Source organism: Kogia breviceps, chromosome 1, assembly GCF_026419965.1.
Source record: "Kogia breviceps isolate mKogBre1 chromosome 1, mKogBre1 haplotype 1, whole genome shotgun sequence".
Lineage (NCBI taxonomy): Eukaryota > Metazoa > Chordata > Mammalia > Artiodactyla > Physeteridae > Kogia > Kogia breviceps.
Window position 1 is genome coordinate 15,757,064 of NC_081310.1, and position 24,442 is coordinate 15,781,505.

Below are 24,442 nucleotides of genomic sequence, written 5' to 3' on the forward strand. Positions count from 1 at the left end.
ACAGAATGAGCATTCAAATACCTGCTGAATGAATGAATGTATTATTATATATCTGTACTATTTGAATTTGTGTGTGTTATGTTCCACTTTTAGTAAAATGTAATGTAATAAGATGAAATATCATTATTAATACAGATACTGTTTTAAATGGGACAGAATAAAAAATTGTTAGATTCATATTTTCAAATATCAATTATGGATATTAAATTTATATGACATGAAATATAAAGTTGTGAATAATCACATTGAAATAGAGAATTTTAACTCAAAGAAGAGACACTGTTAAAATGTCTTCTGTAAAAGAAATATTTATTATAAATCTATTAAGCACTACTTTTCAATGATATAAAATCTACTTTATCTCAAAATAAATTCTAAGAAAAAAATAGCAGTTTCTAGTGTGAAACCTGGAGCTCATGTTGACTTTGAGATAAGATTAAGAAGTAAATGATTAACATACATATAGTAATAGATTAGAATATACATGACACAATGTGTATTTAGAATATAAAAAATTCTAAATACGCATTCTTTTTGTACTCTGCAAAGTATCCAAAAATGCTTAAAGGATACAAATGAATATCAATTCACAGAGATTATAATTAAGCATTTAGTTATTGAATTCCATTGAAAAATATTAGATAACTAGTTAGCACATGGTCAAATTACAGTTGAGGACATATGCTGGGAATATATTAAAAAATCATTTTAGGTCTGTTTTCTGTTATAAAATTTCTCCTTTATCTTAGACTAGGCTAAAAGAAAAGCTTATGTAGTTCCCTTATTTACACCAAATCCACTTAAAATGGGCCTCCTGTTGTAAAAGGCTATAAATCGGACTAAATATTTCTACTCTAGTATCCTAAGAAACAATAAAACAACAGTTGAGCAAGACATACAGAGTAAATCATTAAAGTAGCGTTATCAATATGCCACTCATGAAATCCTGTCTTCTATGACTTCATAAAAGGGAAAAAAATGATAATATTCCTTTTCTCTTATAGAACGAACTGACTCAAGAGTCTGAACAGATATAAGTTACTGCATTGTTGAATACAAACAATATGCTTATTGTATAGCATGACAATTTAGATTGAGGATTGATGTCCACATTTTTTTTTCGAATATTTAAACTTGATAAACATGTATTAAATAAAAAGTCAATAAAATCAGATTCATTTTCTTTGCTAGAATAACCACCACCACCATCACCATTATACTTTTTCTCATTCCAACCATACAAAAAAACTGGACTGAAACAATTATAAAATCTCAAGATAGAACCCTATAACCCTTATGTACAATTCTTTATGTAATATTTATGTTGGATTTCAGGTACTATACTTTAAATGGAGCCATTTATTTCCTGATCTTTCAAGAGACGACTCAATTTGAATGCTAATTTAGATAAATGTAACACTGTGGAAAGACCATCCATTTCAAAAAAAGAAGATCAAGATCTCTCATCCACAGAACACACTGATTAATTAGGATGCTTAGGGGTAGCACATCTCAGCTAACTTAAATGCTACGCTTAAGTCAGGTTAATCGGATTCACTTTGCCAGTACAGTATCCCCAAAGTGATTCTGGGACGGTTCATTATTCTGAAGATAATCATTCTGAATTGTACCTGATGCACAAATTCTGGAAATACAAGAGATCCGGGCTGAATCTCCTGGATGACGGCCCCGTAATTATTATTTCCTTAATTCTCCTAAAAGGTGAATATAAGAGGCTGATTAGTTGGGCCCCAATAACCTAGTGCCTTATTCTAACAGAAGGACAGCAATAGTTAATTCCTCTTAACATCAAATTCACAGGAACTTATCTGGATTCTCCCTTCATGTACATGGACGAAATTACTTTTAAAGAATCAGGTAACTCTGGACCAAAACCTCCTAAACAGTGCCAGTCTTTCTACAAATAAACAGCTTAATAATTGCGGCGGCTGGGGTAGGCGGGGTGGAGAGGAGAAATTTAGAACAGGTTTTTTAGTTTGCAGTTAAGTTTTGAGATTCAATGCAGTGTCTGTCAATCTAAAATTCATTCAAAATCATTCTTCACAGACCATATTGAACACAAGGGCCGGCTCAAATATGAATGGGGTACAAAAGAAACATAAAAGGCTGCAATCAAAAGCACTTTAAATATTAAACATGAAGGGATATGATATATAAAATACGAACAGATACGTTTCAAAGTCTAAAATTCTGCCCTTTGACCCATGATAAAACTGTTCTTTACATCATGAGCTTCTGTGTTTAATATATCTAACAATATGTGTGACTGTCATTTATTTAATATATGCTATGCGACAAAGATGGTGCTGGACCCATGATGGAAACACAATCTCATTTAATCCTGACAACACTTCTGCAAAGTAATCACTGTCTCTGTTTACCGGAAAGAGAAAATGAGGCTCAAATTGTAATTACAAGTAGAGAGAAGAATCAGAGTGGGTGATTCACCAACGTCTGACTTCAAAATCTGTAAATTTTCTCCAATACCACTTTGCTCTTCTACAAAACTAACTGGTGTCGATCCTCACTCCGACTTGTAGGTCCTACGTATGCAAACGGGCATATCCACTAAAATTTATTTGTAACCCCCAAGTCAATACTCAGAGCGCTTTCACGGTCACTCACAGACGTGAGAAAAGCAATGAAAAACCCGAGTCACCCGAGGCACAGGTGCGTGCCCTACTGAAGTCAAACAAGGCAACGCTGCTGTTCTGCCTTCAGCTCTAATACCGTAAACAAGTGTCCTTTCTGTGGTTTATTTAGTGCCATGTTTTCCACCTTTTCGCGCTTTCTTTGGTGATTCATTGTGTTAAAGGGTCCCCAGGCATAAGGCTGCAGTGTTGTTTGCTGCTGCTAAAGCACAAAGAAGGCTGTGCTGTGCCTTACGGAGAAAACACACGTATTAGATAAGCTTTGTTCAGGCACGAGCTAGACGGCTGTTGGTCATGACTTCAATGTGAATGGACCCACAATATATGTTAAGTAAGGTGTTTTTAAACGCAAACATACATAAAACAAGGCTACGCATGGATCGAATGATGAAAATGTCACGACCGAAGGCTCACAGGAACATAACCCTGCGTTTCTCTTAGGAGCAATGGTTCCGCATTCGCTAATTCAGTGTTGCCAGCAACTTTATAGAACATTACTATGGTGAATAATGAAAACTCTGATTGAAAGTTTTTCTCCAGAAATGTTTACATTAATATTTCAGTAAAAGATTCTCCTTCTGTCACTTCCTTCAAAGAGCATCATTATTTTTTGTAGTCAGCACCCATCTGTTTAAGAAAAAGAAACCCTATGCTGTCATTCCAATTTTAATGGGTTGCAGCTACACGTGTCTGACTTTGCTCAGGAAACTCGTCTCTCTTAAAAGCAATCTTGGCTTTCCAATGTGAAAGTCTAAGGAACTAAGTTTCATTTCTTACTACTGGATGTCAGAGCTACCATTTAAAGGCGACTGTTTCATGAGATTACGATTTTTAAGACTAGATGGTTACATGTAATAGAGACAGTGCAAGCAACAGTAACAACAAAAAACTTAGCATAGGAATTTAAAAATACAAGCACAAATCGGAACTCTTACCTTTCTTGCCCAAGTCAGATATTTTATTGAAAAAAAAAAAAATTACACTACTTAAAACTCCCAACAAGGACAATCCAGAATTGAAAGAAAGAAAACCTGAAGGAGCCCGTTGTCTTCAGCAAAATTTTGAATACAAAAAACGTGGACCAGGAAAACAGTTTGTGGCCTAATGCACTAGTTCCACGATAAACACCATATACAGTATATCTCCATCAAGTGAAACTTAATCACTTTTACAATTGAGAGAGGGAAGGCAGCTTTTACTATGGTTAAGCCATGTATCATCAATACCATGAAGCTAGCCTATCAGTTGTAATAGCTTCTATAAAATACCACAGTGAGATTGCAATAAGCCTAGAAAATGGGCTACAAATCCCAGCTATGCTCAAGCAAGCAGTGAACCAAAAATAAAAATAGGTAAAACTGAACCAAGAGCTAGATAGCATTCATCTAGCTTCATGATTGGTAAGGCAAAGTTCATAGGCCAAGGTTTTAAAGTGACTTATTCAGATCTAAAAGACAGTCGTTATACAAAATAAAATAAAAACATTTATGTAAATTCAGAAAAAAAATCACGAAGTTTCACTCCAAAGGACATAGCACAAAAAAGCTTACTTACAATGATCGAATACCATATTATTGTCCCTCTAAAATATCACTTTAAATATGCAAAGGTAAAGAGACTCAAAGTTGCACTTTATCACTTTTAATCTCTCCAGTTTAGACAAGCATTCTAAAAGATGTCACACATTCCTACTTAATACATTTGCTGGAATCTTTCATATTGTAACTTTAGGTAAAGAAGATGTCAACTTTAAGTTTCTTTTCCAATCATCATATTTAAATTAGCCATTAAATGTTGAATTAACAATTAATCCATACAATAATATAAAAATACATGTATTAAATCACAATTTTCATCGATTATTGGAACTTAATAAAAATATTAATCATTTTAATATAACTATTTTGAAGAACTGGGCTGAACGTAGTGTAGTGTCTAAATTATACCATCAATAGAAATGTTACATTTTCCCTTCTGCTTGGTGAAAATGAGCTCATGCAAGTATTTTTGACACTCACAGTGACACACACATTTGCCATTCTAAGGATGTGTAAGCAGCTCTTACTTTTAAACATGACAATATGATTCAGTCATACAGTATTTGTTGAAATACCAGCTTCCACATGATTTCAATACACTCTAAGCAAGAATGATCATTTTGATGGTTTCAGGTATCAGACAGAGAAGATAATTTAAAAGGTAAGAGTAAATGATTCCACTAGCACAGACTAGTTATCACCGTGACTAGTTTAAAACTAAGATTTTTCCAAGTACAATAAAAACTGAACTATAAAATACAATGGGTTTGCAATACAGAGCAGATTATCCAAGTAGAAAGCAAACTTGAACAAAATACAAACTCTAGCAGATTATCAACCTTACTGATTATTCATCTTAGCCCTTGTTAAAATACCCTGAGTAAAATGCAAATATTTTAAATAAAGTTGGCTACATAAGATTTCTCTAAAAATGAACCATAAATGTCAATGCATCATGTTTTTAAATTTACAACAGTCAGATATGTAAAACTGAGTTCTTATCCAGTCACTATATAAACATTAAGGAATACTGATGTGAGATCTGGAAGTTTTTAATTCTCTAGCTTTTGTTAGCATTTTGGCAAAGCAAGTGATACATAAATGGTTTCAATGTTAAAAAAAAAAAATCATAAAAGAGAAAAATATATAAAATTTACAGTAGTTTCTACCCACCCTGGGCCAACCTAGATCCCTAAAAGCCTCCCCCATCAGGTTCACTTCTGACTAAAGGAAGAATACCAGTCCTCCAGCAAAAACAGCCCCATCTTTTCATCAAAGAGGCTCTCACTTCAATGATATTCCTCCAGGGGAAGAGGACAGGAGTCAGGTTCCCTCGAGTGTCATTCCCCAGATGTTCAAAACGTAACTAATTTATTAGCATTAGAAGATTTGGTTTATAGGGGAATCTCACTGGTCCAGTTTGTAGCCTACAAAAAAATGGATTATTTTTAAGTATAACATTAGAATATGAATAAAGGATGAGGATGTGGCTTTTTATTCCATAGAAATGGATACATTTCCAAACATGAGAAGTAAACAAGAAAGCATGCCTACCATTGAAGTTGGGGTCCCTCCCGATTTTTTAATATTCTTGGAAGGCATTCCATGAAGGCGACTGAGTCTGGCTTGGAAACCTGGAAAATCAAAGTCCTCAGTTGAAGGAGGGTCTGTGATCATTGGAGCATGGAATAAGATCCTATCAATTCAAAATTCAAAGTCAGTTGGGGGGGGGGGAATATATTGAACAGTAGTGGGGAAGAGGCAAAATTCACACTTAAAAGATCCGAACCAACGCCTAGCAGGGTTTTAATGCAGCCAGCACACCACAACCAATTGTTTAAGCACTAGAGTATCATCCAGGGTTTTTCTTTCCTCCCAACTTATCTTTCTCTCATTTCAACGTTTTCACCATGGGCCTGGCAAGAAAGCAAGTCAACCTTCCCAATAAACTGAGAGCATGAGAATTCAGTGGGAGCTGCATTGCTGGTCGCCATGTTTCCTCACAGCATCTTGTGTCTAGAGTCTTTCATTTCCATTTAGCACCTCCTCTTTCAACGACTATGCCTAGACTGACTCTAAGACCCCTGTATCCCCCAGTCAGGCAGTGCTACTGACCTCTTCTTCCCGGATGTGACATAAGGGGGAAAGAACCAGTTAGGATACTTTCAAAGACAGGATCTGGTAAATTTTTGTCCAGATCAGTGGGGTCTTCCTTCTCCCACCAGGGAATGACTCCAGTGATGCCACAGGCTCCCCCCGATTCCTTTTCATAAAACCAGTCGCTCTGCTCATCATCACCTGTGCAAATACAAGAAATCCCCCAGAGATTCAGTTGTATCACCCGAGTAAACCGAGTTGTCAGATTCAGATTTTAAAAATACAAGATGGCAATTCAATCTGAATTTCAGATGATTCCTTTTCAATATAAATGTATAGTGCTTGTACACAATTTTTAGTATACGTCCAAATACGAAATGGGTCCTACTTATGCTAAAAAATAATTCTTTTATCTAAACTTCAAATTTAATTGGGGATCCTGTATTTTATCTGGCAATCATCTATATAATCTATACAGAAAACTTCTTAATTCTACACCACGGTTTCACTTAAGAAATGTTTTTTTTTTGAATACTGTAACAAGAACTTCCATCAACAGTAACATAAAATGTTATGTCTCAGAACCAATTTAAAAATGTGAAAAACAACAATATACTGGTTAATCCTTTGGCAAAAACTTTAGGGAAATCCAGTTAAGTTACTACCCTTTCCATATTAAGGAAAAATAAACCTTAATCTCCTGCCAGGAATTAAAAGGTATAAAATTATAGAACTCGTTCTTTGCAGCTGATAATGGTATATAATTAGCTTAATTTCATGATTTCTATGGAGTGCAAAAGGGGAAACAATCATGAACAGATGTGACTAAATGAAATTAATCTGATTAAGTTCATTAAGAAATAGTTGTGAAAAAGTTGATTTTAAATGAAAAGTGACAACACTACAGTTTACAGAGAAACTACACTGAACCTCTACAAGCAAGGTGTTTTTAAAACAGAATATTATTCATAGTAAGTCTGACTTCTAGGAACATCCTTGAGTATAACCATGAAGTAACAATCAACTTAAAATTCAGTTTGAAATGTGCACTTGGTGTGAATCAACAGTATTTTGTATTTTTTTGAAAAAGGAATAATAAAGAGATGTATATGGAGACAAAAAAAACAAACAAAACAAAAAAAAAGCAAAAACAGAAAAGCACATGGTTTTAAAAATAAAAGACAAATAACATTTTGAATATGATCTGAGATTCATTAGTCTTCTTCACAATTCTTAGAAAAACTACTAGCTTCTAAGAGGGTCGTCACAACTGCTGTAAACTTTTTCCCTTTACAGAAGATTTCTGGTTTCCAAAATCTCTTACTACAAATGTTTTTAAACACAAACTAAAAAAATCCTTAAACTTCCATTGAAAATGATTTTATGGGAAATGGCTGTATTTAGAATTCAGAGAGAGTTAAAAATTTAAAGCATTTGGAAAACCAAAGTCACCTGTTTATTTCAATTGAGGATTTAATAAAAATTATTTCTTTAAAAAAACAAGCAGAATTCAAAGCACACATATATTAGTACTTTCATTGAGAGTTATAGTAGAAGTTCACAGGTCAGGTATAAGCATAAGAAAAGAAAGGGAGTCACTTGAAACTGACTACCCTAGATCTTAATTCCAATTAGACAACATTATAATAGAAAAATTGGGTTATTTTATTTTTGATGTGATACACAACTTTATTCTTAATACAGAAATCAAATAGCTACAGATTAAGAACTTGGGTTCTAAAGTCAGACAGAACAATTAGATTTCTACTGTCTTGTAACACTGGGGAAGTTACTTCAACTTAATTAGTCTGGGTTTCATCATCTAGAAAAAAAAAGAGGGGGAGATCTCATAGGGTTGTATTAAGAATCAAACAAGAGCTTAAAGTAAGTTAAATGTAAAAAAGCACTTAGCAATATGAAACATAATAGGCTCACAATAAATGCTAGCAGATTATTCTAAGCCATTCAGTGCTTCTCAAAGATGGATAGGCTTGTCAAAACGTTATTTTTTTAAAAAGTGTATTTATTTCATTTCATTACCAAAGGCAATGCTTATAACATAACTTTGGGTAGACATAGGTGTTTTAACAGGAATTTAGGTATATTATCAAGGTAGTCAAGCTTACTCTTAGCCCTAAGGTTCTAACATATTTCAGTGAAGTCTATGGTCTTCAAAACAATTATGTATCTATTTATCAGGGACAAATGGTTTACAAGTAAGCAAAAAGGAATAATAATTTAATTTACTTAATTTTTACTGCCAAGAGGAGGAAAAGACTAAGAAAAAAACTGTGGGGCAGCTATTATTTTATCCTTTTTTTATAACATCATTAAACTATTTATAATTTAAAAAAAATAATTTTGTGGGTTTTTTTTTCCCTTAGAAATTACTGCTTTCCTCTGAAGATCTCAAGAAAAGAAGAAAACACTTATGATAAGTATTCGTATGTATGTATCCTACCCCCTAAGTAAGGTTTTCATATTTTCTACTGGGACAGGTAGTTTCAAAATAATGGCACGTTAAAGTGTGAAAAGCTTCAGGAAACTTCAAAGATGGGAAAGATGTAAGTTGCAAGACATTACTGTTTAACAGTGTACAATACTGAATTCAGGAAAATGGTCTAATTACTTACAAACTGGATAGGATGAATAAATGTCACAGCTGAATAAAAATGACAAATGACTTGCAAATCCACCTTTATTAATGCCTAAACAGAATTAAATACATTTGGAACCAGGTGGAGAATGAGAACCAGGGTTTTGTGAACTTGCTAAAAGAGACAAAATTGAAAAGACTTGAGGTATGTAAAGCTTTCTCAAGGAAGATAATCCTTCCTTAACATTATTAGCTCCACAGACTAGCTTTTTGGAGATAATTAACTACTTTAGGTTATGAAGACATAGCATGGAAAGGAACTAAACCCCAGTCCACTAAGTAGTGTGTGGATTGCACTAAGGCAAATGGATTGCAGTCATCAATTTATGAAATAACTAATAATAAGCACAACTTGAAGATGAAGGCGTTTTTCGCAAAGAGATAAAAAAATAGCATCTCAGTACCTTGTCTTCCCTCATCATTGGTAAACAAACCAGCATCAGTGCTGCTGAGACTGCTGGATTCACTAAAATAAGGGAAAAGAAAAAACAAAAAAACAGATCAAAAGAACAATTGATCTCTCAGTTGTCAAATTTTAAAGAGACATGGCAGCTCAGAGATGGAACTTAAGCCTGACAAAGATCTGAAAGAAAATAAGATGATTTTTTTTAATCAAACTGCAAATATCCCGGTTCCATTAACTACAGAGCATATTATTTTGGGCACATAAAACCACAGGAATCTAATGGGACTCTGACAGCAGGCCAGATGTGACTGCAACGAGGTGCTGACACAATTGATGCACTTTATTATCTGCTTTCATCGAATGCTTACTGCTCCTTTCTTATTCCAGACAATTCAGCTTGAGCCCTGAACACCACTGCTCAATAAAATGGGGAAAGTCTCAATCAAAAGCAGGCTCAGCCTTTCTTCAGCACATGAAATAAATACAAGGGCCTGGGACAGAATTACTTTTCATAAACATATTTTCAAATATTCCAGAAAAGACATTACTTAAGAATTCCCAACAACTCTTATTATTTGGCAAGGAGGAAAAAAGTTCACAATGGTAACAAGCCGTTAAATCAAACCTACGGTCTCTCTGAGCAGAAAATGAATATTGCCAATTATTAAGGAGGAAGTATACAAAAATAACAGGTTCTTATTATTTCCACAGAAGTTGGAGAGTATGATACAGAGTCAAACTTAACATATAAATGAAAATAAATAGTAAATATTCAACTGACATGAATTAAACTGTCACTTAGTTTTACCAGAAGCGATGCTTATATGAGGGTCTAGTTAGTTAAAAAAACCACAAGGACAAGGTCAGATAACAAGGGGTTTCGTTTTTAAAGAATATTGAGTGATGTTCTTAAAAATTCTCATATACTCTCTTTTTACTGTAATTCTTAATTCTAACCAATCAGGAAATCACCCGAGGTGATTTTTAAATTACAATACTTTTCCATCAACAGGGAGAATTCTGTAATCTTAGTTTAAAAAAAAAAAGCATCCTAATCTGTTTTAAAATATTTCAATTGGGAGTTCAGCATTAAAATTATAGATGAAATTCTAAATCCACATACTTTATCTGAATATAAAATATCATTTCAGTTTTTGATTTTTAAGAAATAAATATAAACAAAAAGTATGAAAATTTAAGTGGCACATGCTCCCAAGGAACTGAATTAGTACCTTTTTCTTGAACTTTCTTTAAATTAAGTGAATGGATGAAACTATCCTGCACATATGTTAAGGAAAGAAAACAATACTTTTTAAAAGCATCATATCAATACATATTTTCTTATTTACAAAAAAGTATGCTCTTCTATACATAGTGCTGTTCTAGTATTAAAAACACTTCAGAAAGTTTATCTTTCGTCTATTTAGCTGCCCAAACTACTATCGATTTTCTTTTTTCTCTGTGACTGAGTCGTGCTTTCTTGTCCGCCCTCATCAACACAACTTTAATAAAGGGCCTTAACATACATACCTGGGGTTAAATTCTTTTTTGGAGCCCCTCGAGGCAAAATTACTTAAAATTCATACATTTTTACACTTTAGAAAGGTCCATTCTAAAATGCCTAAGAGGAGTCTGGGGTAGCACTTCATAATCAAACATATTGATATATTTTTTTCAATTAAATGAAGGAATATCCATGTTAAATACAGGTTAAGTTAGGTCTGGCCACAAATTAATTAGTTTTTCACAGCTTTCAGGATTCAGATTGGCAGATAAAGGGCTGTGAATCTATGTGCCTTTATTTATTTATTTATTTGGGGGTACAATGGCCTTACAGTCTCTCTGAGTTCCGATTTACCCCCTTTATAATCTATTCTACACATAGCCAGGTTCATCTTTTCAAAACATAACTGGTTGACTAAAAATATTATGGCATCCTGGATGGGATCCTGGACCAGAAAAAGGACAGTAAATAAAAACAAAAGAAATTCTAATAAAGTATTGACTTCCGTTAATGTGTCAACATTGGCCCATTAGTTCTGACAAAGGTACCATAGTAAACGGATGATATTACCAATAGGAGAAGCTGGGCGTAGGATGTATGGGAACAGAGTATACAGAAACTCTCTGTGCTATCTTTGCAAGCTTTCCATAAATCTAAGACTATTCTAAAAGAAAGCTTATAAAACACACAGGTGCATATATGTGTGTGTGTACATATGTGTGTGTGAAAAAAGTCTATTAAAATTCTTATGTGTAAAATAGATAACTAATAAGAACCTGCTGTATAAAAAAATTAAATTCAATTCAAAAATAAATTCTTAAATTACTTCCTCAGATTTATTGGCTTAAATTTAGTTATCAAGGCTTTCCATGGATGGGCTCCCACCTAAATTCTTCCCATCCCCATCTCTGGTCCTTTTGTTTATGTCCTTTCTCCAAGAGGTATCCCTCTCTCCTCTCTCCTCTCTGCCTGCTGTTCTTAAAAGATACAGGAAAATCAGAATTCCCTCTCTAAGATCAGTTCTTAGCCCTTAACGATCCTTGGCTTACTTTGAGATGTTTTTACACGTGTTTTAAACGACATGCTTCCTTATTTACATTTCATCTAATTGACATCTAGCTAGTTGCTCCAAGTATATCATGTAGTTGATAGTGGGTACAATAAATCGGAACAAGAACTTAAACAGAAGCAAGTCTTTGCATTTTCAGGAGCTGAGGGTCATTATGGCTTCTATTCAAGGACACCTCTACCCCCTTTTTTTTTAGTATGACTTTTATAGCACAGTATTGAGAGGAGAATATATTCCATGAATGCTCGTTGAATTAATGAATGGATACCAACCCCAATCCCCTGCCCCAATCTGTTCATTTCCTATATTTTCGATTCTTGATGCCTGTGCTTCATCTGAGAGTCTTCTTTCTCGTTCATCCTCCCCAAAATATAGGCAGCCAACCTTCCACTGATTCCAACTCTTAAAACTGCTCCCATATTTTTCTTGTCCTCTACTACTGCTGCCATAATTCACCTCCCCCTTAAGGATGGACTGGAGGTCAGCCAAAACTAAACGAGCCACTGTTGTCAAGGTCAGGTATCTTGACAAACTATAAATCTAATGGACTAAAAATTCTTCACTGACTTCCCATTACTATATGATGAAATCCAAACTACCATAGCACACAGGCCTTCAAAACACAATTACTGCTGTAGCCTCCGCTCCCACTTTATGTAATGAAGTTACATTACCTATACTTTCCCACATACATAGCACTTGCTTCAAAACCATGTCTCTGCCTAAGTTTTTCCCTCTACCTGGGATGATCCGCCTTAACTCCTCGATATCTGAACAAGGCTTTCAGTCACAGTTCTTTAGGAAGTTTTCCCTCACCAGTACCTTCCACTCAGCACATTTCTTTTTCATCACTTGTTTGTTTGGCTATTCCAGGTTATGAGGCTGAAGAGAACTGGGGCTGTCTCATTTGTCTTGGGACCATAAGTGGTGAACAGTAAACAGTAGTTATTCAAATGTGTGTTAAATCACACACACAGAGTGAAGTAGTTCCGTTCTTATCTATTTCCAAGGCAATATATAGCTTTTTATAGTAGGAAAGCTTTGGAAGTGGTCTCAGAAAATGCTTATTCTTGTTGGGAAGATACTTTAAATATTTAGCAATTTTCCCACAGAAGGAAAATGTACCTAACTTTAAGTGACCACAAAGAATAGCTGTATAGGTAAGTTTAAAATAAGAGGAAAAAAATTCAAGAGTGAAAACATCTTTTTTGAAAATTTGTACTTAGGCTGTTGACTGCTGGGTAGCCTGATGGCACCTAATACTCAAGTATTTTTTACAACGAAAAGAAATGAAGAGAGTTTTATCTCATTTCTAGTCCAGGGTACATGTCTATCAGTAAAAAGAAGACATCAATAAAAGGAGGGGCTTACACAATCAATCCAGAAAGCAGGTAATCTGTGAATAATCCAGAACTGAGGATTTATCTCCACTGCCACACACCCTCCCTCCCAGCAACTAAGCAAGATAATTACTTTCAAGTCAAGCTGGATGGTCTTCAGTCACAATGGCCCAATACTTGCATACAAATAATTCTCACTCGGGTATAAAAATGACAACTTTCTTGGAAGAAAAGCAGGTACCATAAACTTCTCAAAACCTTCCAGAAACATTTATGTAATTTTTAGTTCTTTAGAAAAATTACATAAATAGCAAACCACCTCTAATAAAAGGTCCATTCTATAAACTTATACCAGGTCCTACACATATCTGTAACCACATTTACAAGGGGAAAGAAAAAAAATATATATATATGCGCTTATGAGATCCATAGCTCACAATCCACGTGACGAAAATGATGCCAATCTTACCAATTAAAAATCAAATACTCTTTCCCAAGCCATTTTTAAAGAATATTTTTTTCTTGACCATAACTGTGCATTTGATTTCAAGGACATGCTTAAAAGGATGAACAGTGTCAATGTTTTCTCATGCCTGCAGGTAACATTAGTTCTGTGTAAAAGAAAAGTGATCACTTACCTTTTGAAGGTGTCAAAACAGTCCTTAACAGCTATCGTTGCGGTGTATCTCTTTTCTAGAATGGACAGATTAGACTAACTGGCAAAGGATTACTGCTTCTCCCATTTGTCTAATGACAAGATCAGGAGTTTCTAGACTATAAATTGGGTTTCACAATTCATAAGTGATCAGAATTCCTAGCAATCTATAGACTTCTTAAAATATCTAGCCACTCACGGTGAAGTGCTATCAACTTTGCTTCTCAGGAATCAGAATAAACTGATGAACCGTGACACTAAAAAGCACCAACGGCTAAAGCTCTATAATTAAACAAGTGAATAATTATAAATGCAATTCTAACAGTTATAAATTGTGCTGTTATTCAAAAGCATGCTTTCCCATTGAAAATCCACTTCCTTTTCTCTCTGTGGCTGAAAATTAAGTCATTATAACACAATCGAAAGACTGTTCATGGATCAGACAAGCTATCTTGCTTTGTGCCAAACATCATAAATTATAAGTAAATATAACCACGGTGAAACAGTACTATCACCACTAGTATTATAATTTATAATTATTTTAAAATAGAATTAAAATCCGAAACACATTCAACGGCAAACACTGGAGACGTATTTTTATATTTAGAGAATAGAAAAGTCACCTTTCACTCATGAGCTCATCTGAGACTTTTTGCTCTTCGTATTCCATTTTGTCCTTATGGGTCTGGCTTGTTTCCTCACTTTCTAAGACTACTCCTTCATCTTGGATTTTTGGTCCTTGTCTAACTATTTTCAATTTCCTTTTCTTGACTTTGTTCTTGGTAAACTCTTGATATTGGTAAGCGCTGTTGTCATTGTCCATGTCCTGATCCCTACAACCTCCGAGGGGCTGGCTCAGCGCCCGCTTGTTAGCGCTGTCCTGCGGGGGGTCCACTGCCATGCGCTTGACCTTTCTCCTCCTGCGCAGCGTTCTGTTCCCAAGGCTGTCCGCGGCAAAATCAGACTCGTGCCAGAGGGGTCTCTTCCCTCGCACGTTATTATTTAAGTTCGATGATGGCCTGCGCTTTGCCACTAACATTTGGTCGTCAGAGTCACTGTGATCTTTTTTATTATTATTGTGATTCTCTCTATAGTCCTTGCTTGGTTCTTCTAAACTAGAATCAGAGCCTTCACTTAAGCAGTGACCGGTCTCCCACGGGTGATGAACATTATATGACCTCCGCTTTCTCCCTCTCCGTTTCCTGGCCTGGCGTTTCAGAGGGCAAGAGATACTTCGAGAATGGTCTCCAGTTTCGGCAAATCCACCTCGAGCTTGCTCCGAGCTCTCCTCCAGGGCTGAGACAAGATCGTGAACCAGTTCTTCCATGGTTCGACTGAAATGCCTACATTTTTTTAAAGAAAGGAAAAAAAAATTTAAATAGTCAGCGTCAACCATATTAACCTGGTTTATTGCAGCAGACAATTCATTCTAAATCTGACTAGAATTAATAGTTATTATAAAGAAGTGTGTAAAACCTGCTTAATTTTCCTAAGATATTACAGTTCCAAATATTCTGACTCATTTTTAAGTTTTTTCTTGTATAAGTGCTTTTATTAAACACAGGAATTACTTCAAGATAGAGTAAGCATAATATCAGCAATGAAAGAGCCCAGTGATTTTATATTTTTACTGTCTAATTATGGAAAAGTTATTTCTGCTTAAATCACCATACCTTAGTCTACTCCTGTCCTTTTCCTAAAGCCAGTTTTCAGAGCAGATGTACAGAGTAAAGAGAACTTTCTCCGTCCCCCTGCTGCTCCATCTCACACACACACACACACACACACACACACACACACACACACACACACACACACACACACACACTTCTAAGGAAACAAGGAAACATACAACCCTCTTCTCACCACATGCTCTACCCAGTCACTGCCATGACATGCGAGGCAGACAGAAAGATAGGCAGCTACGTTCAAGGTTTGTAATATATGTGAAAAGGAAATTTAACCAAACGCTAGGCACATATTGAGACCACACTGATCTCGCAACCGAGTGCAGCAGAAACTCTGTTCGTATTCAACCTGGAGCCCCACTGATCTAAAATGGCCCATCATTTTTCTTACCATTACTCTGAAGCAGTCTCTTAGGTCTTACAAAAACCAAAAACAAAAAACTGAACTATGTGAGAAATCATCCACTAGTCAGCAAGGATAAACACTAGTGTTCTTTGGGAACCTTTGTAAATTATATGGGTCCTCTCCAAACCCAACAGGGGGCCCAGACACATGATTTTACTTTTTAAACATTACAGGTAATTCAAATATGCACCGTTCTTATGAAGATCATGAACTGAGTTCTAGAAGCACCTAGGATCAAAATATTCTCAATTATAAAGGACTGTATAGTTTCTAGAGTCTATAGCAGGGGTAGGCAAATTTTCTATAAAGGACCAAGGAGAAAATATTGTAGGCTCCACAGGCCATTAGGTCTCTGTCACAACTACTCAACTCTTCCCATGGTAAGGCCAAGACAATCATAAGAAATATGGAAATGAATGGATATGGCTATGTTCTAATAAAATTTTATTTACAAGTGATGGCCAGCCATAGTTTGCTGACCCCTGGTCTACATACAATCTTCACAGTCTATAATTTCAGGTGTTCACAAGTTCCCTTTAACGACTTTCAACTTGCTCTTTTCATTTTAATGATAACTTGAAAACAAACACGCGTGATTCAACTGGATTTAACACTTACAATACAAAGCACACATAAGGCTTCCAACACTTGAGTATTTATTATGTGCCAGGCTCATTTCTAAGTGTTTCATATGCATTACCTTATTTCATTTTCACATAATAACCCTATAAGGTGGTAGCAGAAATACAGAGAAACAGGGTAAGGTAGGCTTGTCCAAAGTGACGCTTGTAGGAAGTGGGAGAAGCAGGATCCAAACTGTGGCAATCTGGTCCCAGAGCCTGAATGCTCACCCAACTACAGCCAAGAACAGCGACACAAGTCCAGTGTCTGGCTTGCAGTTTTATTTATGCTTGAGTTAGCAGCAGGGGATACTATTTATTGTGGGGACAGATTTAATACGCATCTATGGAAAGCTGATGACTCACAGTTAAGCATTATATTCTTCTGAACAGAAAAAAGGGATGGGAGACCCGAGTCAACATAAGGCACTGGGCAGTTGGGTGGTGAAAGTGAGTCGAATGCAAAGAACCAGTGATGCGGTCCTCAGTAAAATGCACACTGTGAGCAATTAAGTAATAGGACATTGTCTTTCAGTTAATGTGGGTTTGTATTTTCCAGATCTATCTCCTTAGACATTCTGAATGAATAAACAAGAAGTCTACATAGACAAACATTTTTCAAAAACATGGCGATTCAAATATATATATTTTAAATGAACTCTGGAGGGCCGCTAAAAATTGTTTTTTGCCTTTAAAAGGTTACTCGGGTTTCAGAACACTGAATTTGATGAAGGGAAATATGTATCACATAGGAATTAGCATTAAGCCAATACAAGGGCTACAATTCCAACTACACTGATAAGCCAAATGGATCTTATTTCAATACCTAAATGTTAATGATTGCCTTTTTTATTTTCCGTTTATTGCAGTGAATATTTTGTTTTTTTCCTTTAACATGATTTCTTTGGAGGAAACGTAGTCTGAGAATTATTATCTCTGAAAACAATATTGTACCTTTAAAAAAATTCACTGGAAGCCAGTTTAACATGTACTACAATAAAGATCCTTTGTCTAAAGGAAGACTCAGTATCACCTGGTTCTGGAGGAATTTACTTTTTGAAGAAATAGTTTTCTTATCAATGGGTGAATGACTGGTTCTAAATAGTAATATGAAATTAATTAACTCAATGCATGAATATAATCTCCAACTAAAACTGCAGGTTATTTTGGAAGTTAAACTTTCGTGCTTTACTTTAGAAGAGAAACTGTAATGGTCCTAACATTAGAAAAAGCTTAGCACATCAGATTTAATCTACTGAAATTTGATACTATTCACTAATTTCATTTAAATTAATTCATTATACTGCTGTGCCTAATGCAGTTTAACCAAATATAACCAATAATATTACTAAAAATGAAAGCAAAATTTCTTTACATTATTAAAATTGTGCCAGCCTTATCTGATTTTATATTGATTTTCTTAAGAGAAAATAAAAAATATTTTAACTATAAGAATCTAATTTATTCCATGATGTGATTCAAACATGAATCAATGAAAAAACTACTTTAAAAGGCTTTTCAAAAAAACCCCTATAAAAACACAGAAAAAATACATTTAAGTGACATTCAGAGTTCAAATCACTTTTTCCCCTTTAGTTTTAACTCACCAGAGTCCTGCAAGTCAGTCTCAACCAAAACTCCTGTAAATGAGCCAGTACTCTTACAGTTAGTCAAGCTGCTTCACTTACACCTCTCAGGTAAAACTGGCATCAACAAGCTTCACAGAAATAGTCATTATAAGAGATCATCACATGATGAATAGCTCATTTATTTCCTCTGCCTTGGCAGTTACTGAAGACCATTGCCTGGAAACATTGTATCCTAAAGACATTTTCCTAAATAAGCCCTTTCTTACTGGAGGCGAAAACTGGAAATACAGAACTTTTCTGTACAAAAATCTATGTTTATTAAGCAACCATAGTTTTAAAGACTGAATTATAGTAAAATCCAGTGAATTACCACTTAGCTAATTTGTAAGTTTTATATTCACATTTATAAAACAATTTCTTTTCATTTGGAACCCAATGGAAATGAAATCTTTTGGAAATAGTTTGCACTGAGTATAATGTCTAAGAGAACACTTCACTAATCGTTTTCTTAAGCTAGTCCAAATGAATAGAATAAAATTACAGTCCCACTATTTATATAAAGTTGGATTTTGTAAAAGGAAATGACTTGAATAGATAAGCATTTTGTTTTTTCAGGTGGTATTATATTGTGCTAAGCAAACTATAAAATGTATGATTAACTCAGAAATTGATATGACAGTTTCAGGTAAGAATATTTGGCCAAAGGCCAAGTTTGTTTGTCCTCCTCCAGGCAACATTAAACATCCAGTAAAATGAGTGAATTTCTCTCCTTTAATGAGTGAATCCAGTAAAATGAGTGAATTTCTCTTTCTTTAACACCAAGTTCTAATTCATTCAGAAAAGGCCTTCCTAAACAATGTATGCTCTAGAGTGAGGAAGATCAGTTAATGTAGAAAACACTGCACTGAGTTTAAGGGTTTTTTCGGATGTTTTTGGTTCAAGGAAGAATAATCAGGAAGCTGCCCTAGTCCTAAGTTACTGCTCCTATGTTCTTAAAGAACTGACAAGTTGACCGAAGAACCAAGGGCCTCAAAGGGAGTCAACAGTGTAGAGGCAGGCACAGCAGGAGTTGAAGTCCAAGAAAGCCCAGAAAACAAATTCCCCCCAGTAACCAACAACTAACCATTTTGTCAATGATTATTACTTTTTTGAAGCCTGTATTGGCAATAACTACTATTCCTAGACTAGAAGGGAAAAATATAGCATATATAGGAAAATTAGGGAATAATTTCCTTTTCTGGATACTGATAAAATAACTATAACAAAAGGATGGACATGTGTGTCTACTGAATAAACCCACCAAGTTCATTATAAAACAAAAATCTTCCAGATATACCTAAAGGGTAATTGACTACAGCTTTCACATATCTAGTTAAGGAAAAAAAAATTAAATACTCTTTACTACCTCGTACATGGTAAAATTCTCATCTTCATCTCTGTAAAAGATTAGATCTTCTACAAAGTTAAATAATTTTAGGAGTGGAGTGCTAAAAGGTACCTCTTGCTAAATACAACTGTTCAACTGGCTTCAAAAATTTCAGGGAATAACGATTTATGTGTTAGAGTCTGTATGAATAAAAATTCAGTGAGTACAAAAACACTGAACCAACAGTACATAGTCAAGAACTACGCTGATGAATATATACTATTACTACCACAAGCTTAAGAAGAAAATAGTTTTGGAATTAGCATGCCTTGATATTCATGTTAGCTTTTACTTAAGATAGGAAAGGTTTGTTGGTCCTAAAAGTATATAGCAGATAGCCAAACAGATTAAAATGAACACATAATAGTGTAGACCATGACCGTGGGAGACTAAACAGGCAAATGATGAGCCTTAAAGATGCCACATCAAGGGCTAAATTTTATGACTAATTTAACCAAATATGTTCTAAAGTTTGATTAAGATTTCTGCTGTTCATAGGAATTTACAGATTTCCTTCCTTAATGGTAATATTATTTGTTCAAACAAGTCTTTATCTCAGTCTAGAACCTATTAAGAGATTACATCTTCAATTTTCTCTATTTATGTAGTTTGGGAGAGATCATAGGAAATTAAGAATAACTCTAACATTAAATGGTAACACTTGGGCTAGTTTAGAAATTCCTTGACATATCTATATAAACCATTAATCCTAAGTAATCTTTTCTCTCTTTTTTAAAAAAGTAGCATGGGGGGTGGGGGAATCTATCTTATTCTGAAACATGCAAATGATTAATTATAACTTTACATTGACACTAGGCAATAAATATGGAATAGAATTCACTAGGGGGAAAAAGGCTGGGAGGAAACTGTAGAGAACACGAGCTTTAAGAGTCAAAGCAAGAATGTGGAAGCTAAATTATACTATAGTCATCAGCCAGAGGACCTTGGACAAATTACTTATCTTTTGATTCTGTTTCTTCATAATAAAAATGTGCACGACTATCTTGTAGGGATTCTCTGAGCATAAGAATGGGTACTTAACGTGTGAGAGCAGTTATTTCATCTTTCAACAACCTCTACACACAAATAAGAGGAAACTGTTAATTGAAATATCAAATCATTCTTCTTTTAAGGTACCAAGTATATACTATGAATCCTGAGTATGTCATAATAAAAGCTAAGACCATCAACTTTTCTGAGTTCTTGAACCTCTCTGAATGACGGTGAGAGAGGAGTTAACAGACATTTGTAAAAATCTTGCATAGAATTTCAAGAAATTTAAGCACTTCCTTAAAGACTTTTATCGATTAAAAAAAAAAACAAAACCAAAAATCTCAGGGTAAAAAAAAATTAATGCTGTGTATATGACCTACTCCTATCCTAATAATATACAGACATAAGAAAAAAAAAAAGATGAAAGGATATCATCCTTCCAAGTTAAGAGCCACAAGGTTCGCCACCAAACGGAAAAACTCATTTCCCATGATGGGAGCAAAAGTTCTACTGACTTGCACTCAACTGGAGGTGTTGTTGGCAGCCACTACTTTGTCACTTCTGTCACCACGGGAACCCCCAGAAAGCTTTCTTTCCTCCTTACCCTAGCAACGTGACAAAAAGCAGTTCATACATGGCTTTACCCAAAAAAAATCTAATTCTACTTTCCAAACAGTGATTTTCTAATTCGATTTTCCAAATAGTGATCTAATAAGGCAGCTCATTCATTATTTAAATTTGAAAAATCTTTTGATTTTTTTTTCATTTAACGACTTCAAGAGTCATTCAAACTTCTTTCCTTATACTGTAAACACTTTCAAAAAGTAAACTATTGAATAAAAAACTGCCTAAGGAAATAAAGTCAGTCTAAAACAAACAATGTAAAGCCTAAAAAATAATTCACAACAATTCTTGTTAACAAGCATATATTAAAGTGCATCTAGGCCACCTTCTAATATTTAGGAAATGAGTCTCATGCATTGCTCATACATGGTGACTACTCAATATTTTTGAATATATTCTGAATTCCTAGAATAGGAATGAGAATGAAGACAACTGAATATTAACTACAAGTACCTACATAATGCTTGACACATAACAGATGTTTTAAAAAAGTCTGCTGGATGAACAAACCAATCAATGACAATGAATGAACAAACAACAAAGGAAATATATGACTTGACTGAAAATTTGAACAATCCAGATTTCAAATTACAGAAACCTGACTCAGACAAACCTGACAGTATGAAACTGAGTTCAAGACAAAAGGTAAAAAAAAAAATGCAGTTATTTAAAAAGCACATTTTCACTATGCAGTTTTCCAGACCTAAAGAAAATCAAAATAGCAAATAGAAATGAAATGATAGAAGAAAAGGTCCAGAATCAATAGTTTATTTGTAATGGGCTTCTTTTAAAAGCAAAGCCACATAAAGTGAAATAAATAGATACTATAGCTCAGTAGATCAATAATGATTCAATAGTTTCATTATCAAGAACTAATTTTAAAAATCTGTTTAGTTCAACCTTCAAAATCTTTCAAAAAAAACCCTCAGAAATTGACTTTAAATATAAATCACTAATAAAGTAAAAAGTAATAAAGTATGTCAAAATTCTAAATGTGATTTGTCCATTAAATGAATCAAATTTTAAAAGGCAGGTTAACATTTTAAGTACCAAAATAGATACTTTTTGGACCCTACTTTCAAAATTGTATGTGAATGAGGTGGCAGGAAGAGAAGATAGACATTGCCAGCTATAGAGATTTTATAAAAATATAATATGAACTACTTATAATAACCTGCACAGAAAACATATATTTCCTGACACACCAAAAAACAAACTTTTATTATTTAATTGTATAAAACTTTTCTTCCTTAGGCTTTTCAATTATAAAATAATATATCAGTTCTACCTTTTAACAAACTATTAAGAAAGAGAGGAATCACCTACATTTACCCATGTGGTACCTGAAAATTGAAAAACCAGCCTGGACGTTGGAGAAAAAGTTGAACTCAAGATGGGAGTTAGATACATCAGGAATTCTAGCCTGGTTAATGAATCTGGGCATATACTTTCCGGTTTATATACTCCTTGTGATATGGTATCTCACTGGGACACATAGGCAGTATGCTAGGAGAGTTAAGAATTTTTCTTTTTAGATATACTGGAATCATACTGCAAATATGATAGTTGGGTGTATATTTAAACTACATTTGCTCCTGTCTCACCACCTCTAAAATGCAAAAAATAACAGCACCTACCTCAAAAAACTTACAAGAGATGATACATGTGCTTAAAACCCGGCCCCAAATAACTGCTTAGTAGTAGCATCCCTAGTGGCACTGCTATTTCATCACTGGCATAAAACACACAGGCAGAGTACAGCAAATGTCTGATCAATGAATGAAAAAGACAATTCCGTTACGAAATTTTGAATAAAGTGATGGCTGCACAGATGAACTAGAAAAATGGGATCCACATTTCTGGAACACACTCATTCTGGCAAATCAGGCATGACTTAAGAATTCCATTCAAAAACCCTGATAACATGCCAGGCACTATGTTATATTCTGGTGCTATAAGAAAGGATGAATTCCATGTCAAGTAAAATAGAGGACTAAAAGAGGGTTTCTCTATATAATAAAGAGGTACCTAACCATGAATTGGGTGGAAGGGTGAGAAAGGAGTTGAAAGAGTCATACTTTTAAATTAAATAGTCATTTATCGCACAAATCAGTATCACTATAACAAGAGCAGACCAGTCTACAGAGCACATTTTGTCTTCCTCCCCCTCTTAAAGAGATGCTTAATGGTGAAACATTAAGAAAGGTACCCTGGAGAGGGAACCCTGAGGTGATGGAAATGTCCCATATCTTGTTTTGTGTTGTGGTTACACAGTTTTGACAGTTATACAACTGTCAAAACTAAAAATACTAAACATTTAAGAACTATGTGTTTTAGTTTATGCTAATTGCTTCACCATTTAAAAAAAAGGCTCATTTAAAAAAAAGTGCTATTTTTCTCACAGGAAAATGTGAGCATTTAAAAGGAGCATGACCAAGATAATGGTTATAGTTCCCTGTGCTATACAGTATATCCTTGTTGCTCATCTATTTCATACATAGTTGTTTGTATGTCTTCAGCCCATGCCCCTAATTTGCCCCTCGCTTTATCTTGTAATAACTTTCAATGGAGTATAATCTGTAAAAATACTGAATCACAATGCTGGCCACCTGAAACTAATACAATATTGTATATCAACTATATTTCAACTAAAACAATTTTTTAAAAAGGAGCATAAACAAGTCTATATTCATTATAAAATGAACTACAGAATGATATGATCTCATTCAAAACATTTTAGGCAAGATATTCTTTTAACTTTTCAGTGATAGGTGATGCAAGAGAAATTCTTCAGACCACAGGCTACTAGAATCCCCCATATTCTCACTGGCTGCAGATCTAGGAATGGACAGACATAATACAGCTGCATTTCACCTGTTGTTCAACACTTTATGTTTGAGAACAGTCAGTGGAAATTTTGCTTCTTTCACTGTTAGTCTTAGGTAGACTTGGAGGAAAAGGGTTTGGGAGAAAAACAAGACCAGAATTACAGAGCTTTCAACTAGAAATCCAAAACCCAGCTTCTAGCTCTAGGACTAAAGGATGCATAGCAACACTGGACAAGTCACTTAACTGTTCTGTGCGTCTGATAATCTCCTAGCATAGGACTGTCATAAAGATAAAGTGTGTGTATTTGTGAAAGCACTCTGACAAGTCAAA

The 24,442-nt window shown here is 34.6% G+C and overlaps 1 protein-coding gene across 3 annotated transcripts in view; it reads right to left on the bottom strand.

The window, feature by feature from the left end:
• Positions 1-24,442, bottom strand: part of GPATCH2 (G-patch domain containing 2) — a 171,142-nt gene that overhangs the window by 145,915 nt on the left and 785 nt on the right. For 2 of the 3 annotated variants that reach the window (XM_059039047.2, XM_067027725.1), the window contains exons 2-5: positions 14,561-15,280; positions 9,368-9,429; positions 6,326-6,508; positions 5,765-5,844 (exon numbers count right to left, since the gene is read on the bottom strand). In XM_059039047.2, the coding sequence (XP_058895030.1) occupies positions 5,765-5,844; positions 6,326-6,508; positions 9,368-9,429; positions 14,561-15,280 (1,045 nt within the window). Of the gene's footprint in view, positions 1-3,605; positions 5,638-5,764; positions 5,845-6,325; positions 6,509-9,367; positions 9,430-14,560; positions 15,281-24,442 lie in introns of those variants that run through there. The other variant, XM_059039079.2, reaches the window with a different exon arrangement.